Source organism: Triturus cristatus, chromosome 3_1 (genome assembly GCF_964204655.1).
Source record: "Triturus cristatus chromosome 3_1, aTriCri1.1, whole genome shotgun sequence".
Lineage (NCBI taxonomy): Eukaryota > Metazoa > Chordata > Amphibia > Caudata > Salamandridae > Triturus > Triturus cristatus.
Genome location: NC_140583.1, coordinates 582,783,405 through 582,801,528, shown reverse-complemented (window position 1 = coordinate 582,801,528; position 18,124 = coordinate 582,783,405). Strand labels below are relative to the sequence as shown.

The 18,124-nt window shown below is 40.9% G+C and overlaps 1 protein-coding gene across 3 annotated transcripts in view; it reads right to left on the bottom strand.

Annotated features, from left to right (window-relative positions):
* Positions 1–18,124, bottom strand: part of MCTP2 (multiple C2 and transmembrane domain containing 2) — a 765,697-nt gene that overhangs the window by 279,498 nt on the left and 468,075 nt on the right. For all 3 annotated transcript variants that reach the window (XM_085644499.1, XM_085644501.1, XM_085644500.1), the window contains 4 exons: positions 12,277–12,463; positions 8,714–8,807; positions 4,546–4,648; positions 2,154–2,256 (listed from right to left, as the gene is read on the bottom strand). In XM_085644499.1, the coding sequence (XP_085500625.1) occupies positions 2,154–2,256; positions 4,546–4,648; positions 8,714–8,807; positions 12,277–12,463 (487 nt within the window). The remainder of the gene's footprint in view (positions 1–2,153; positions 2,257–4,545; positions 4,649–8,713; positions 8,808–12,276; positions 12,464–18,124) is intronic.

Sequence of the window (18,124 nt, the reverse complement as noted above, 5' to 3'; positions counted from 1 at the left end):
ATTTGTTTATGTATGCATGTATCGAATCATTATTGAATGTAATCGTTTTTTAACTTATTTATGAAATGTATTATTGTAATTGTATTTTGCTTTTATGAATGATATTCGAATAAAGCATACTTTGACTGACTGACTGAGTAATCATAAGTGACACATTTGCCCATTCAGATGAATAGGAGGGGTCACGGCAGAGAGGCAGGATTGAAGACTCCATGATTTTGTGATGTATTAACAGTGATTTCTAAGAATATCACTGGACTAGCATGTTGCCGATTACTACTCGTTAAATCATGACATTTTACAGCCACTGAGAGAGGGTTAATCTTAATATCTAATAGTGACTTTAGGACCTCGGTTCTTCTCATATGGAATGGCCCTGGACCAATATAGAAAATATGGCCCACTCTTTCAGAATCAGGCTGCATATTTTGTATAACTTATTCCACTTCCCATTGGCTGAACCCATACAGATGTTACCCCAATAGGTGGAGCTGCCTCAAACAATACCTCATGAACCGTACCTAACCTTCTGGGACAAAGAAGTTTGTAAGTATTTTGTACAGATTATTGTTCATAACATGAGGTCAGATCTTCACAGCGCTTTAAGCACGACCGAGCATCAGTATAATATAGGGGAACCTGCAATCCCTGTATAAAAGGTTGTTTCTAATTTTCTTACTAAAGTCAAATCGGGACAATTCTTGTTACCTGTAAAAGAAATGATGTAGTTGATAAACTGAAATAATTTGCGCCATGACCTTGTGAAGGAACTTGACCTTCAGCATCGTTCCTATATATGGGCATGGAACTCCTCAGTGACTTGCAGTATCCTTACAATGCCGGCAGGGGGTACTTTAGCCGATATATATTTTTTATTTATCATTTTAAAATCCTCCCAGATATCATGTAAATTATATTCATTAAGAAGTGACTCTAAATGATTGTACTTATGACATTACTTTAATTCCTGGAAGAACCATTCAACAAATTGCAGGGGGGTGTTGTGCTATAAGATAATTGTATAGACACAACTGATTTGACAGTCGGCCCACAGAAGCACCGTCGTACCTGTAATCCAAGTAGTGCTCGCTTGGGGTCAATAAGGAATTCAGTGCTCGCCTCAGGGTCAATAAGAAATGAAAAGTGTTAGTCTAATATATTTACTTATTATTTTAAGTGGCCCTTATAAGGGGGCAGGTGTACTTTAAAGTGGCTTTTACGTAGCTTCTTACTTACGCTGCTACAGCAGTCTAGCGTGGACCAGCTCTCAGACCACCATTTTTCGTATTAAAGTAATTTATTTCATTAGCTACTTCTGCTACTTTTTTCTTAAGATTTCCAAGATATATTTTCCATGATAAGGATTTTGAAATATAAAGATCCAAATAGTAATAGCACGGCACATGGGTAATTTCATTGGTAGCTAATCATATAATTTTTCTTACATCTATTTTACCAAAGATTTATATATTCGTTTTGTTGAGTTGTACTTTTAGGTAATTATCCTTGTTATATAACTGTAAGTTATCGAATAGTCTATTCAGTAGATAGCGCCCCCAGAGAAACAGTAACATTTGCCAAAAGAAACTATTACCATGGCCCAGTGAAACAATGGTCAAGAGTAACAGGATGGGTGGCCTAGAAAAATAAAAAACATGGCAGAGCGATAGATGCCACCTGACTGGGAATGAACACTGATTCAGTGAGACATAGCAAAAGAAGCATTGATGAAGAGACACAAACATTAACCCAGTGAAACAGTATAGGAAACAATTGGTACAGAAGCACTAGCATTATCACTGCAGTTCAGGAAACATTTCTCTCCTAGAAAACTACTTTTTCCACTTTCAATGTTTTTAAGTGTGAGGCAGGCCCTGGCAGCAGTAAGAACTTTACAGAGAAACAACAAATTTAACATTGTATTAATATAGGGTGTTTTTGTTATAAGCAGCAGTTCTATTTAGATAGTACGTGCACTGCTGAATGGATAAGTATTAAAGACAAACGCATACAAAAGGGAAGACTGTGGCACCTCAAGTAAGGGACTAAGAAGCAGAACGAGATTTCTAGCCAAAGAATGGGGCTAGCGCCGCTGCTCAACAGCTGCATATAACGAACGCTGCAAACCAGAGGACGCAATCTTATTCACTTACCGACAGCAAAGGGATGGCAACTTTCCCAAGAAAGTCAGGTGGTCTGTCTGCGTCGTCATCAAAGACTGTCACTTCCAGCACGTCATGGACGTCTTTAATAGGGCTAGAATTGAAGCACAGCGTATGGTGTAACACAAACACTTCCACAGTCTGTTCCTCAAAGTATTCAACTAATTAATCAGCATTCCCTCTGTGTATAAAATTCTCACTTAATTAAGATCAAAAATTAAATCGAAACAAATGTATTCCCAAATCTTCCATCACACCCCATACAAGGAGCTAAACAATATTTACCCGGCAAGCTGATGGGTATTATCTTATGAATGTCTAAGAAAAATCTGCTGTGAATGAGCAGTATGTACGTGTAAAAAATAAAAAAAGAACAAAGCATCTTCTTTTTCAATATCTAAGCAAGCCAACTCGAGATTCCCAGATTGAGGTATGGCCGTCATGCTCAGCAGCATCCCTACTCCAATAGGTGCTTCAGTAAAGGTTCACTGTAAACGTTATCGCATTTCATGATCACTTCTGGTAATGGAACACTGCTTCAGAAAACAAGAACTTCGCACCTTATGTGGGGAATGGCACACATTGGAAATTGCAATTTCATGTGCCAAGCAGAGGAACTCTGAATTTTGATGGTGTATCTGGCACCACTCACAAACAGCAAAATTACTTCTGGGTCCCACTTGTCAATACTGAAGTGGTTCCTGCTCTGGACGAGCTAGCGGTAGGGCTTCTAAGTCCACGGCTGGGAATACTCCATCTCTCTTTTTCTCGCAGGCAGATCCCATCAAATGCAGGTTAAACTGATGTTAGGCACTGGATTGTAGTACTGTCACGTGAATGTTGACTGAGGGAAGATTAACTCTGTGATTTCCTATTACAGACATTGTTCACTCCAAGGTCCACAGACTGCTTGGTCTGTGTTTTGGGAGATGCTCACTACACTCTGCTGCTAATGGTGATTTATATATGATTTACATATGTTTTAAGTGTCAGTTTATATTAATGCAAAATGCCTGAAGTGACTACTTATATGAAAACATCGCCAGGCTACTGCGATATCCAAGCATGTTCATCCCTATTATTTGTGATTTACTAATGACCATTGAACCAAAAAACTCTAAAGCTATGGCAAGAGCCACTAAGCTCAACAAGAATGCATTTGGCAGCATCCTTGGACCGATGAGCACCGACAACAGCTCTTCTGCAAGAAGTCACTTCAGTTGCTTGGCTATCCCACCAAATAAAGGGTCAAAACCAAGCATGTGTACCTTCTGTTAAAAGCTCTCAATGGTTGTACGCTCTCCTCACTTTCCAATGTGCGGACGATGCAGGAGGGCAAAAGATGTATGATGGAAGAGTAGATTTATGAGGCAAAACTCTGAGTGTTTAAGGCTACTCCCCAATGACACTCACTTCCCATATTGATCAGCCTTAAAGAACACTTTCTGTGCAATACAGCAAAGCCCTAAAAGCACATCTGTTATGACAGGTCTTTGAAGCTCATCCAAGCAGAATATCCTCTAAAGCAGCAATTTCCTTGCAGAATATCTGGTCTCTGAGGCAGTGCACACTATCCAGCCTCCTGCAACCTGCGTCGCCCCACTCCTGCAAAGCATATCGTCATTAGCTCTATTTAAAAACAACAGGGCATGGCGGAGGGACTTCCGGAAAGAATTTCTTTAAAGTACCACAAACAAAATCTTAACAGATAGGGAGAAGAATACCAAAAACAAAATATTATTACATAGGGAAAATAATTTCTTCAAAGTACCGCAAACAAAATCTTAATAGATAGGGTGAGACATAATTCAACAAAAAGGTCCAGGGGAATCATGAAATGTTAAAAAAAAAAAAAAAAAAAAAAAACACTACGCTCACTGTCTGAACTGATTCCTTAACACCACGCTAAACAACTGGGTAACGCCCACTTTCCCATTTTTATAATGCAATAACATTACCAACAAATTCCCTAGAATTAAGTTCCCTTCAGCGTTTTGTGAAACCTAAACGCAGGGTTTGTTGCCGGTCAATACTGCTAAATATCTATGCAAAAGGAAACACTTAAGTGAACTTTTTGACATCACTTTCTTTTGTTGTCCAATGACACATCAGGCAATACATAGAGTATATATTGCACAATCTTAATGCTCATTTAAATAAGTATCTGGAACGCTCCTCCGTGAGATGTGTATCAAGGTGTGTGTGTTTCATGGTGAATGCTATAAACCAATCCTATTGTTTACAGACGAGGCTTCCAACAATGTTTTGGGCACACACAGCACACAAAGCCTATGTCCTTCCATCGTTCTCCCACACTTACGAAACGGCAACAACATCCTGGAGGAGTGTTTATAGCATGTGGTTAAAAATTCTGTTCACTTACAAAGTGAAAACTTTGTTCCACTCCGGGTTGAGGTTTTTGTAAACCGTGTGCGACTGCAGCCTGTCATTGCCCACCTCCAAGACGCAGAAAGGGTCGCTTTTGCCTGAAAGAATACAAGAAAGCATGTCAAATGTCCCTATAAGTCTTTCTCTCGGAAATAGATATATTTGCCCGCACCCAATAAATGGCAATGCTAGATGGTGCGTACATTCGTTTAAGAACAATATCTTCTGCAGCGATAGCTCTATCAAACCTAAAATGCGAATCTAAAAGTCTGATTTTAGTCAGGCATAATAAAAAGTACATTTACTCTGACGGCCCTTACATGTGTATGTAAACTACACTGTACCTTTCCAAGTCAGCAGCGAATGCACAGAAAAAAGGCGAAGGCCCTACTCAAAATGCAAAGTGGTATATGACAAAAACGATTCCACCCTGTAATTTTGTGTTCTGAACACGGCTTTTTGGTCAGTGAGCAAATGCAATCTTGACGAATAACATTCATATGTATAACAACTATTCAATGAGGCAAAAAAGTCATTCCACATTGACAAAACTATTATCTGGAACCGCAAAATCTCAATAGCAGCGAATCACACGGAACTTGAGCAGGGGTAGGAAGGGGGCGCAGGGTATCATTAAACAGAAAATGCCCTGTCATAGTCTCCACATGGAGAGATGTGGAAATAGCTCTCTAAGCACCTTTCCACGTCGGTCGCTGTGAAGTCCCCCAAAATAGACTGCGAGGCGACCATGCCTTGTGGCCGCCAGCTCCTGTTAAACTGCAAAACAACTCGGGTAAATGACTATTATTGTGGGGTTTGATCATTCATTTGTTGTACAGGTTTACAAGTTTAAACATGTCTCTTTGTACCTAGCAATGCTGTGATCCTTAATGTGTAATGCATTTTGCTGGAGTTATAGCAATGTGCTGCTGAGGGTCTGAGCAGACCTTGAACTAAGAGCAATCCTTGTCCACTGGGTCGGTCCACTGTCAGGGTCGTTACAAGGCTCTGGGACGGGTGTGCATTTAGTGCAGTAGAGTGAGGTGGGTGGCTGCGATGGAAACAGAACAAGCACCAATGATGTGTCGTGTAAATTAAAGCACACATCCATTGAGGTTGCAGCGTTCATAAAATGTTAATGTTAATGATTTTGTAAAGCGTACTTATACCAAAGTAAGCGTCTTGGCGCTAGTGGCATAGACCCTAGGCATTCTCAATAGTCAGATAAAAATCAATCCAGACTTTACAGGAGTACAGGACAATTAGTCTAAAGAAAAGAGCCAGGTTTTTAAATCCTTCCCCAATTTCAAAAGGTTGGGTTGGGATCGTAGGTGTTCAAGCAGCAAATTCCACCATTTTGGAAAAGGATACAAGCGACGGCATCTGGTTGTGCAATATGGGGTGCAATATCCAATGTTATGCTTATGTTACATCTTTCTTCCACTCACATTTGCTTCAAACCTGTAATGACGTTGCACTATTTTCAAATGTACGAGTACCCACAGAAAAATTAAAAAGCGATCTGGAATAGATCTGCATTGTTGTAAAATATTAGAATGGTTAGGTTCTTTGAGGAAGACTTACAAACGTTTTCACACACTAGAATTGAGAAGGAGTATATGAAACAACATTTACATAAATTGCATGCGATTGAATTTTACGTCCATACGATCGCTTTCAAACAAAGACATACTGTTGGAATGAACAAAGACGATGCGTTCACAGAGTCAGAGTTAGCAGTGGGACTGTGGCCATTTCAGTGAGGAGAATTCTACTGTAAATTCAGTCCTTTTAAAAGCAAAGTGGCTTCTGAGAGTTGAATGGTGGATGGGGGAGGGGTATCTCCATATATCATGGGATCTAGGAAAAGGGGGCTGTCCTAGGGAAAAAGTTATATCTGTTGATGCACAATGATGTATCATTTACACACAGAATGTTTTACACATTTTCCAGTTTGGTGACCTCCAGAAAATCTATGGCTGTCACAAATTAACAAGAAACTTTAGAATTGTTTGTCAATGCATAAAACTCAGATCTGCTCAATACAAAGGCATAACCATATCAGATGACAATTCCGACTTTCCTATTTGGAATAGATGCACTGCTGTGGTGACCACTGCTGTGACAAAGGCTGGATGATATGGTGCATGGAGACCTTCCCTACATGCTAACCCTCTCCAACTACTCAGAGTTCATGAATGTTCACATTTCATTTGTTCCAGTAGTGCCCTCTCTGTTGGTGGTGGAGTTGTTTGAACAAATTCATATCGGGAAGTCTGATCACTGGCAAAGGGAGCCCCACAATTGTTAGTTATGTGGTAAAGTCAGTGTTGGAGAGCACGTCATGACATCAGTTGTGTGGTAAAGTAGGAGCCTGGCAGCAACATGTGACGGCAAAGCAGCTGCTAGTGCGCTACCTGTTCAGAAATTGCGCACTCTTACTGCCACTGCAGGAAATGAGGAGTACAGGGGAAGGAAACTCACTACTTTTCCCAGAAGTGCCCACTCCACCGTTTATCTTTTTCCACTCTCTCGTGCCCCTCCCAACCAGTCACTTCCTAACACAATGGAAACACTGCGGGGAATTACGAGTGGAAGGGAGTAGCTGGCCAATCAAAATCAGGGCTGCCATCTTGGGAAACAACAAGCCCCACTACAGCATAAATACAGTGAACAATGCAACATGAAAAAGTGAGAGCATATATTTAACAAAATTCACTAAAGAGAAACATTGAAAGCGTGATCAATGAACAAATGATTAAATACTGTGCTACATTAGATCCAGAATGCTACGTTTATGTAATTAGTAATTTAGTAAAATATATTAAAACAAATTATAGGTCGTTTTCAGCTAAAAAGATGAGGATAAGTCAAGATGGCCGAGCGGTTGTGCAGATGGCACTTCCTGTGCTCTCTGGAGTTCGCATCCCTGTGACGGACGTAGGAGGCACAGTTGATGGGTGCAAAGCCAAAAGAAGGGGTGACTAATGCTGTGGCCGAAACAGGGACTGCGGGCTGCCTGAAGCAATGTGCACGTGTGGAAATGCCTGCCTCACAGAAGATGAACGGCTCTTCACACCCTCACAAAAGCCATGTACTGCTCAGAGACATTTGTTTGGCAACTTTATTACTGGTGCTGATGCGCGCTCAGCACCTACCATGAGATTAAGGGAGATGAGACAAAAGTCTCCTTGTACAAGTACTGCCCAGGCATTAGAATGAAGACCTGGGAGATCAGTATTATTACTGAGAGCTCATGTGATGCCCTCTCAAGTGAGAGGACATATCTGCCCCCTGTGGAACAGGAGGAGTCATCTATCAAAGGAGTAGATAAGGAGTCAACATGATGATTTTTGGATGAGAGTGTGCAAGTGATGCCAGTGCCTTTAGCGAGGGAACACCGTATGAGAGTAATAGGTACAGACAGGTCGATTTGGAGCCACCACTTGAAATCCCCGCATTGAACGGGGCCACATCAGCTGTCATCTCACTGTCCTTTCTTTATTTTCAGGACAGTCATTATCTTGCACGGATGTAGACGGAGTGGTATCATGGGTACCCACAGCTGAAGAGGAGCTTGTGACTTAATTGAAGGACAAAAGGGGACATTTAGCCAGTACTTACTTTCCAGCTAACAGCACAAAGCATGCTGGAACCTCTTAGTTATGCTTCTAACAGGAAAGGTTAAACTTCAAGTCTTGGCACAGTTAAAGTTGTTGGCCGAAATACAAAGCCTGTGCGCAGTAAGGTGAGGGCAGAGGTATGGGCCCAGTCAGCGTTAAGGTGCATGCCAGTCTCATGGTGTTTATCTGAAAATGGGTGCACAGCAAGGGTCAACATCAGTGAATCGGAGTCAGGATGCTACCTAGCCATGCCATGGGGCAGGCTTGTGCTGCTTCTAGCCTTGCTGTACCTCATGTGTGTAAATAAAACTTGCAGCGACACTGGTGATGGTGTAGCTGATGTGCAGGAAGCTTGCTCTACTGCTGTGTACGCCTCATATCTTACTCTGGGTATGTAGGTGAAGTTTGCACCGCCACTGCATTTTGTACCTCTTCAACTGTGTGCAAGAGATCCTTACACTGCTGCTGTAAATGCATTACCAGAACAGGGTAAGTCTTAACGCTTCACAACAAAGAAGAGAAAATATACACACTGATTACCTGAAAAATCTGCAGCCAACAGATCTTCTGCTTTTAAAACTTTCACTTGCAGAAAGCCAATGTCCCCCATATTCTGGAAGGAGTTCTTAAGACACTGGAATATAAAAAGGTCCATTAGATACGTCACTCATAGATCTAACATGCGTGGACTTTTGTGCACTATAGTAGGGTGGATTGCTTCTAAATGCAGGAAGGTAAATTCCTTGGAAAAAGATTACTTGTGTAACTTACAATGCAGAAGCGTGCACACACCTAAAGGTTATTTACTCATATTTGTTGGCTGCATTAAACAATGTGTGGCTTATTACTGAGTGCTACTACTACAAATATGGACATTCCAAGAGCTCAGGTGAAGTCTTGGGGTTCAACAGATTAATACAATGACATAATATCATAATATCAAAAAGTCACACGTAATTAGAATAAATTACACAAGTTTCTCCTTGCAGACCTGTATTTTTTAACTTGATGCGCCCAACTCGTTTGGCATTTTGCTGGCTGAACACATACTCTTTCAAAAGCAGTAGATCTGAATGTCTTTTCACAGTGACTGAGATCAAAGGTCCGTTGTACTTCATTTAAAATCGAAGCAGCCAAGGTTACCATACGGTGGTGATTACCAATGTTTATTCCCTTAAAATGAGCGGTGAGGGCTTGTTCCGCGACCGCTTTCTTGCCAGCCTTTTAAATAAGGTAAAGCACAGATGCATTCGGCCATGATGTTCATCGGTTGGATGACAAAAGTAAGGGCTCAGAGTAGACAGTCCTGGTCCTCTGGCCGGCATCTGCATTTTTGGGCTATTCCTGTTCTCCTATGTTATAATAATGCTCTTGCTATTACCCATGGTGCTTTAAGTCATTGCCCATGTGAAGCGGCTCATTAGTCATTAAGATGCTAATGCTGTTAGTAAGATAATATGCCTTACTGAACCATTTAAGGATCTACCCAAAACAAAGATTTCTTGTTGTTAAATAATAATGTAAATAATCTATCCAAAGACCCTCTTAGATAAAAAATAAATAAATAAGAAAACAAAAAATACTACATTTATTTGGAAGAACACACCACACATATTCTGTCTAAAGCACAACTTAGAAATGAAGTGGTAGGGCTGACACCCAAAGGTAAAAGTAAAAGAAAGAAAAGGCACACAAAAACACACGGAAACCTCCATCGAAGAAAACAGACTTAAAAAGCAATAAATCGTATGCGAAATATCTAGTTCTTGGGGTCCTATTAAATATGAACGGCAGCCTTTGACAATCAAGTACTATCAGAAACATTTGAAAACATTTTTTTCCTTGCATTACATATTATCAATCCAATCCGGTGAGTTCTAGAAAGCCAAGCACATTTAATTGGCATGGAGGGGAATTTATTTTTCAATAAGATAAATACCCAGACCTATATTAGGGTCGCTGAAAAGCAACAGCAATATGTACAATTTGAGAAATTCTTCAAAATGTCAGTTCTACGCTTACAGATGATGGTCCCACACTGTAGGAAAGCACAGGCAGGACATTGACAGAATAATCATATTTGGAACCAACAGATTTGTATTTGTAAGACAATAACAGAAATCAGATACAGTGATGAAGGTTCATTTCTCCTCAGATTGAAGAAGTCCACTTACACTGCGATGGCAGGGCATTGGTGAACCTCTCAATAGGTTAAAGCTTCCACAAGAACTAACATTATGGTAATTTTTCTGGTCTGTTCGTCATCACCTTTGCATTCACGAATGTTATGTACGTGGCAAGTACCTTAAAGATGAAGCAGAATAAAGCCCCTTTGCTCCAGGGTTCAAGACCATGAACTCTGCTCCATTTGCCCTCTATTGCGTATGGGCTGGGGCTCAAACTCAAGATACGGTCCTGCAAGAAAGGGACCCTGGGAGCTGGAAATGTCCTCTCACTCTGCTCATCCTTGTAGTGCTCTGACAATTGACACACACAACGGTCTTCAGATACTAGCAGAGGCATTCAAAATGCAGCTAGTCTAAAGTGTAATCCCTCATACTAAGCCCCTGTTACAATAATCAAAGATGCAGATTCTTGAGCCCAAACAGTGACCACAATTTATGAAAGGTTGGGTTGTACAGAATCCTAATATACATTCATTGATCATACAATATCATTGCTGGTCTCTTGACACTAGTTGCAACATAAACACCCAGCAGCAGCAGAGATATCAACCAATTTAAAAAATATATATAATAAATTCTTCTTATGTTGAAGAGGATGTTAAACATTGAATCAAGCATCATAAAATTCAAGGTATTGAAAACCCTCTGCGGTTTTGCAAAGACAGAAAAAGCAGCAACCTATAATACTAATAGGGATCAAGTTTTGCTTTAGAAAACTGCTTTATTTCATTTTAAATCAAGCCGCAAACGACTAAGGTGCACTGGGTGCATATTTTCCATAATTAAATCCAAAAGAAGAAAAATATATCAGTCCTTAAACATAGAAACACACTTCGTTCGAATCATTCCATAGCAACCCTCTTCTTTGGTGGCTCCTATCCCCACATTCCCAATTCAGTCTACTGGTGTGGTCTTGTTATAGACAAGAGAAAGAAAAGAAGTAATCGACTGGATCTGTAGAGTGTTTTTGCAACTCAACACCGTGTCTGGTGGTGGTGGAGCATGTCGAGTCAACGCCTAACATATCGTGCACTCATTTGTGAGGGATGTACTGATTTAGCCTAGTAGAGTAGCATTTTGTTAATGAAAAATGGTAAGAAATATCAGGCAGGATTAAAAAAGATTTGGAAAATAGGTTTAGAAGACCAACCTTTGCATGACATGAACTGCGTTGACATATTCAGGTAAGTGACTATTCTCCATCTATAAATGGGGAAACACCAAGAACCTTACATATATTACACACCAAACTGTGGAAATAGGGGGTCTTTTTTAATTGTTAGATTGCAGGCAGTGCCATGTATTACTCTACAATGGAGTAAATAAGGCTCTTGCCACTTTTTACAATGGCCTCTCTTACTTTAAACAGGTAATGTTTTCCAAGGTAAAATGCTACTGAATGTTTAACTTTTTTTTCTGCACATGAAATGTGGGATATGTAATCGCCCAAATGAGTTATCAAAAACGCCTCACTTGATTATTAAATAAAATTACAATTATTCTTGACAATAAACATAGTTTTGCTCATTTCAGAGGAAGGTATTCTACAAAGAAACTCTGACAAATAGTATATGAGCATGTCAGAGCTATAATGAGGCTCCATTGTTGGTCCACAAGAGCTTTATCTATGACAGATTTCCACCATTTTGAATAAATAAGTTGATTACTTTTACTGTTTACATGAAAATATATGTCATGAGGATACCCTTAGAACCTGGCATAGACCCGGCCCTCTTGCACAAACTTCAGAAACTCAAGCTCAACAGGCATTACATAGCACCAAGTTGTGCCCAGATTCAGCCAGTCTACATAATATGCCCAAAAATATCTTTAAGGCATGTGCTGAGTGCATTTTGGGAATAAGCAGTACAGCTTATTTCAAATGCAGGCTGGTAAAGGGTGTTCTAAAGTACTTACATATCGCTGGCAAATCTGTTTCCTTTCAGTGGGTTCTCCCAGAGGGCACACACACATGTCAGAAATGGAAACTCCTGTACATGTTGTAATCTTTATCAACATCACTATGGACCCCTGGCTGTTTTCCAGAGAAAGCTCCATGCGATTCCGCTGCTCCATTGGAAGGGCTGTGATATCCAATTTGCACCTGGGAAAAAAAGCAAACATCTTCAAATATCATTTTGTCTTAATGAGTTGCCATATTATAGGGCTCTCTGGGCAATGCAAATGGAAAGCAAAGACAAGCAAATCATTTCAAATGCTAAGCTCTGGATCCCATACAACCAAAATAGCAAACACCAATGGGTTGAAGGGTTTTGTGACACGATAACCACCCCATATAATTTTAATCCCAAGAGGGTACTTGCTAGTAGACCTAACCTATACTTAACACTTGAACATTTTCGCTCCCTCTAAAACTAGCTTTTATTTAAAAATTGCCTGACAGGATTAATGTGGTTTACTCCCAAACGCATACTTTAACTGTAAAAAAAGTAGTTTAGGTCAAGGCTTTGAACATCTGGAACACAAAAAATGTAACCAATTTTTCTTCGGCCCCTGACTCCAATAGCGGGACAGTTTGAAACATAAAACAAGTTATACAAGGAATGTGTTTCCACTTTAAAACTGAGAGCAGTAGAAATGAGACATCTTCCAAGATAGGACCTCTTTAAACTATTAAAGGATTACAAAGACATTCTGATGGATCAGCCATGAAAAAGCCAAAAAGAGAATGCATGAAAACATGCAACCCAGCCTCAGGTGTTGGGCTGAAGTATGGCTTACCAGTAACACCTTTTGAGAGATTAGGGGCATGGCATAGTGCCATTACTGTTGCACGGCAAGGTCCTCCAGCTGAGTAAGGTGTAACAAGAATCCAGCAATGGTCTCGGATTTTATTTGCAGATGGATCAAGCATGTGCCGTAACTGCTTTGCTCAGGAGCTACTCAGATCACTGATCATTAATTAGAAAACATTTCTAATACGGAATTTATTATTATTGAGGTACTTATGGGTTATGCCATATGTAAGAGAGCAACTAGATTCATATTGGTATGTTGTGGAGCTATTTATCTTCGGAGAATGTGCTAAAGATCTCTTTCTGTTAGGGACAGCTCAAGGGGATTTATTGTGCGGATGACATTCGATTAAACTGGATCTAAACTGTTTCTAGAACATTGGCTCCATGCAAATTCCATAAAATATATCAGCATTCACCGGCATATTAAACCATGATTTGTGCTTTCTATGTGAAAGCTTGAGCAAATTTAATAACTATCTGTTCCAGTCTTTGCAGGGAGTTTCCCCAGGAAAGATCCAAGTATATTTCATGGTGGGAAAACATTCTACTCGCCAGTTTATCAAGTCTGGTGTGTGACCAGCTGTTTGATAAAATCACCTCTCGTGTGTGCTCGATCGCAGATGGTAAAAAAACAGCATTTTCACACTCTTCTCTTTTCTTTCCACTCGGGATGATCGATATTTCCCGTTGTTTTTTTATAAGATCATAGCCATATATTGTATTAAATTATCACAATAGCTATCTAGATCAGACTAAAAGGAGAGTTTATGAGAGTTTGTTAAGCGTTGAAGGGTTTATTTTCCAAAACCTTTAGAAAGTCATCTTTAAGTCTCAAGTTAAATTCACCAATCCCAGCTATTAGAATCTCATTAGAAATCAATTAATCAATACATAATCAATAAATCCCCAATAAGATGCATTAAGCATGTTCCATAAAGGAAAAAAAATCCCTAATCTAAGAATGAGAAGGAATAGGTGTCAGTCACAGTTACCCACAAAGAGTCCTGATATTGGTGGAAATCATAAACCTTGTGCATCAAAGACAGCTCAATAAATCAATTATTAGTCGAAGCAGAACATCTCATTAAGGAACTCAGTGGAGTCTCAGAACAAAGTGGAATAGGGTAAAGAGTGGAAGTTTCATGAGTAGTGTTGAGAGTTGTAGCCTACTCTAGAAACACACACTATTATAGGCAAACAAAAGTATTGTTTCAATCTTCATGTAGCTTCTTCTTCAGTTGACCAATCAGCTTCCAATGCACGCAGGCATGGGAACGCGTTCCCTCTCGGTCTTTTTACATAACACAGCATTCTTCAGACAGCAACTTCTAAGACTGCAACTAAGTTTTATAATTTCCAAGTTTCTCTTGATTCACTCTCCCATTCTACTCTACTTTCCCACATGTGAAACTACATTTCTAACCTTCTAAGTATCAAGACTATTCATTAGCTACCAATGGTCTTTTTGAAAGTTGAAACATCTATATATGCAAAAAGAAAAACAAATTGCACAACAACCATTCAAAAGTATGTTAAAAGGTCAAGATCAAGTTTAAAGGCTGAATTTACAATTTCTTAGCTCTGTTAACTTTAATATGACAGTGTCTCAGCATATTAGGGCTAGCATATTTAAGTATGATTGCCTAATGCAATTTTGCATTGATTTCGTGTTTTAAATCTCATTAGCTTTGCATATTATTTAACATGATTTCTAAATATTTTAAAAACACTTCTCCATGTTTCTCAGGCCTGGAAGCTGTATGCCAAAGAGTAGAATTCCAAAGAGGAATCAACTAAATCTTGATTGAACAGATACAAATTGTGTTGCTAGCAAAGAACAATCTCAATTCTAGATACCATAGCTATATACACTTGAATGTACAATTAACTAACCTGTCCCTCTTCTCTTTCAATATCGTATTTAGCAATGAGGCCATATTTATGAGGTATCGTTTACAGAAAAAAAAAAAAAAAAAAAGAACCACACTTCTCTCCAAGGTGCAAATAAAAGGTCACTGCCCTGAATATGGCCATTTACCATCTCGTTAAAAGACCAAAATGAAAGAATAATTGAAGGACATTTTGCAACACAAAGGGGCCAATTCCGATCCAGGTCGGAAGGCCACCAAATGCGATCCGGCCAGAAAAACTAAAAGCCGTACGCGTGTTTTTCGCCCGACTCGTACAGCTGTACGAGCAAGCAAGTACGATACGAGCTACGTGAAATTCACCGATCAAGTCGTTTCCAGGTCTGAACCACTCCCTACGTCTCGGTCGTAAGCTGACCGTTGCATTCAATGGATGCGATTTACAACCGAGCCAGTACGATGCACGCGTCTGACAGCCTGTGCGAGCCGGAGTGTCCGGCTCGCAAAACGTCCGGGTGGTTGCCTTTGGGGGTCCGCGTCAGGCCCCCTGTCACCCGCAGCCCTACGACTCGGACACAGGGGGAGACCCAAGGGTCCCCCAACACAGGCATGTATGTTGCGGATGGCACTGACGCATACCCACTGTAGGGGGCGCCCTTGCGCGAGACGTACCCATTCAGTCAATGGGAGCCCATGTACGCGTCGTACGACCGGCTCCCATTGACTTCTATGGGAGTCTGACCGAATCGAGTCTGGCAGCATAAGGCAGCATCATACTCGCTCGGTCGGACTGCAGGACTCCGGCTCGGTCAGAAAACACTCTGGATCCGGCTCGGTCGGAGTGCTTTCCGACCCGGATCGGAATCGGCACCAAAGTAAAAACATTTTAAAATCAGGATGCTTTGAAGCAATGGGCTTTAGAAATTGGTAGCCATGCATTAAAAAAAAATCTCACTATAGAGATGATGCTCACCTAAAGGCAATACAGCCATCTCTCTCAGTAATGGTGACATCACATGACATATGGTCTCATGATCCAAGAGTCATCAGATGCTTTGGTAATTTATTAGCTGATGGGAACGTATACTGAATCATAAAAGATCATAATATTCTTACACTCTTCTAGCTATAGAGTTTCACACAATTATGTTCTTATCACAGACCACGCTGGTTATTAAACTCTTTATTTTGTTTCCTCTACCTGTGCAATTGTATCAAACATATTACCTGGGAGATCCGCTTCAAAGCATAACAAAGAAACAATATAATGTAACTGCCCTGTGAGGCAATGTGCTAACAGGCTATTTGAAGGATTATGTGTAAATAGGTTTAGGGTAAATTCAGGGCTTAATTTGTGCCAGTGGTTTCCAGTGCTTTGCACCGACACTTATTTTACAGGGTCAGATCTATTGCTTTTTTCTCTCCTGGGCGGTAGGCCCCGTAATTATTAAAAATTAAATATACCACCTGTCCTGTTTTTCTTCGATTCAGATCTCCCTAGTGCGCCTCCAGAGGATGGCCTACCCAAGTTCAGGCATGATGACTGTATCATGTTAGTGATGTAAGATGTGCGCTCCTGACTTTCACTGACTGGGAGCATCATCACTCCAATTGGATTATTTATGTGGTTGAGGGTGGGTTGATGAGGGAGCCGGAGACGAGGTGGGCTGGGAAAGTCTGTTCAGGTCGGAGAAACTAAAAGTGTGCAGCATACTTTTTTTTTTAACAGCGCAAGCACTGAACTGAAAGTGAAACCCGCTGAAACAGACCAGATATGATTCATTCTTTCTTTTGCATGCCATGGCCTTGGTCCACCACCAACTGCAGGCCCTGTCTGACATCAGTGTGCAGTGCACATGCTGCTCTGCACTGGCAGCACTCACTGTATAAAATCTGCCAGCACCTGCACCCTTATTGCTGTGCTGTATCGTGCGTGAGCCTGGCAGTGGTAGCATTACAAGGTGCAACTGGGCGACAGGCATGGCAGGCCAAGCTGAACTTTAGATGCCTACCTGGCATGTACAGTAGATAAAAGCACAAACGCAATGAGCGTGACATTGACCTGCAGTGACCAGCCATCGTCACATCACCCTTCCCTCGCTGAGCAGGTAGGGTAATCAACATGTGGCACTTAGCAAGGTGGCACAGGATGAAATTTTAATTTAAACAGAGCGTATCATGACTTTTTGCAGTTCTAAATAGGAAGAACTTGGCCTTAAGGAATTAGAACATGTTAAAAGAGACACAGATTACTTCTACATTATTTCTAAATACAGGCAAATTATTTGTTTGGCCGCTCAGGCAGTGCCTGGGCAGGTTGTCCACGGGGCTATGCAACACACAAAGGTTTAAAGACTTTAGGTTCAAGGAAGGCAATTGTGCCATGCAGTCGGATAGAGAATGAACACTCTGGAGACCAGTAAGGTCTGGTGGTCCTACATATAACCTTTGGGAAGCAATTCAAATGAGGGAAACAGGATGTCAAAACAATTTATGTGTATCCGTGGTCTGGTTGCTGAAAACTCTGCTTTTGCTCTAAGAGACTTCTGTTGCTGAAGTTATTGTGGGTACATGGCCTGCCTCAAAGTGGATTTAAGTGTTAGATGTGGGCGAACACTATGATTACCATAGTAAACCCCCCTCCCCAGCCCACAGAGCCCATGTTTAGTGTGACCGAACACTTTTGTCATCCTGGAAATCCTCACAGTGGGTAGGGTTAGCTCAGAGTACATATACCCCATTGGTTAGGTCATCCCCAGGGGTCATTTCCATCCACTAGCTCATGCACGGATGAATGTGGAATCTCCAGGCACCCACTTCAGAACATTCCCGGACATGAGGAAGATCAGAAGAGAACTGAACCTGCTGGCTGCAGCCTGAGAAGAACCCAGGAGGACTGTTCTACTCTCGGTCTTGTACCCAGGACACATAAGTGGGCTCCAAGGGTCATAAGGCTGAACTGTTGAAGCTACAAGGACACAATAAGCTTCAGGTGCCCAGCTGGCAAATAACAAAAGAACCTGAACTAGACTCAGCCTGCCACCCCATGAGTCTCTAAGTACCTCACTTGAGGTTCCGAAGGGCTTTAGAACTGATTATGACTTTAGTCCTTTAAATCCCAATGTAAATTCTCTAACC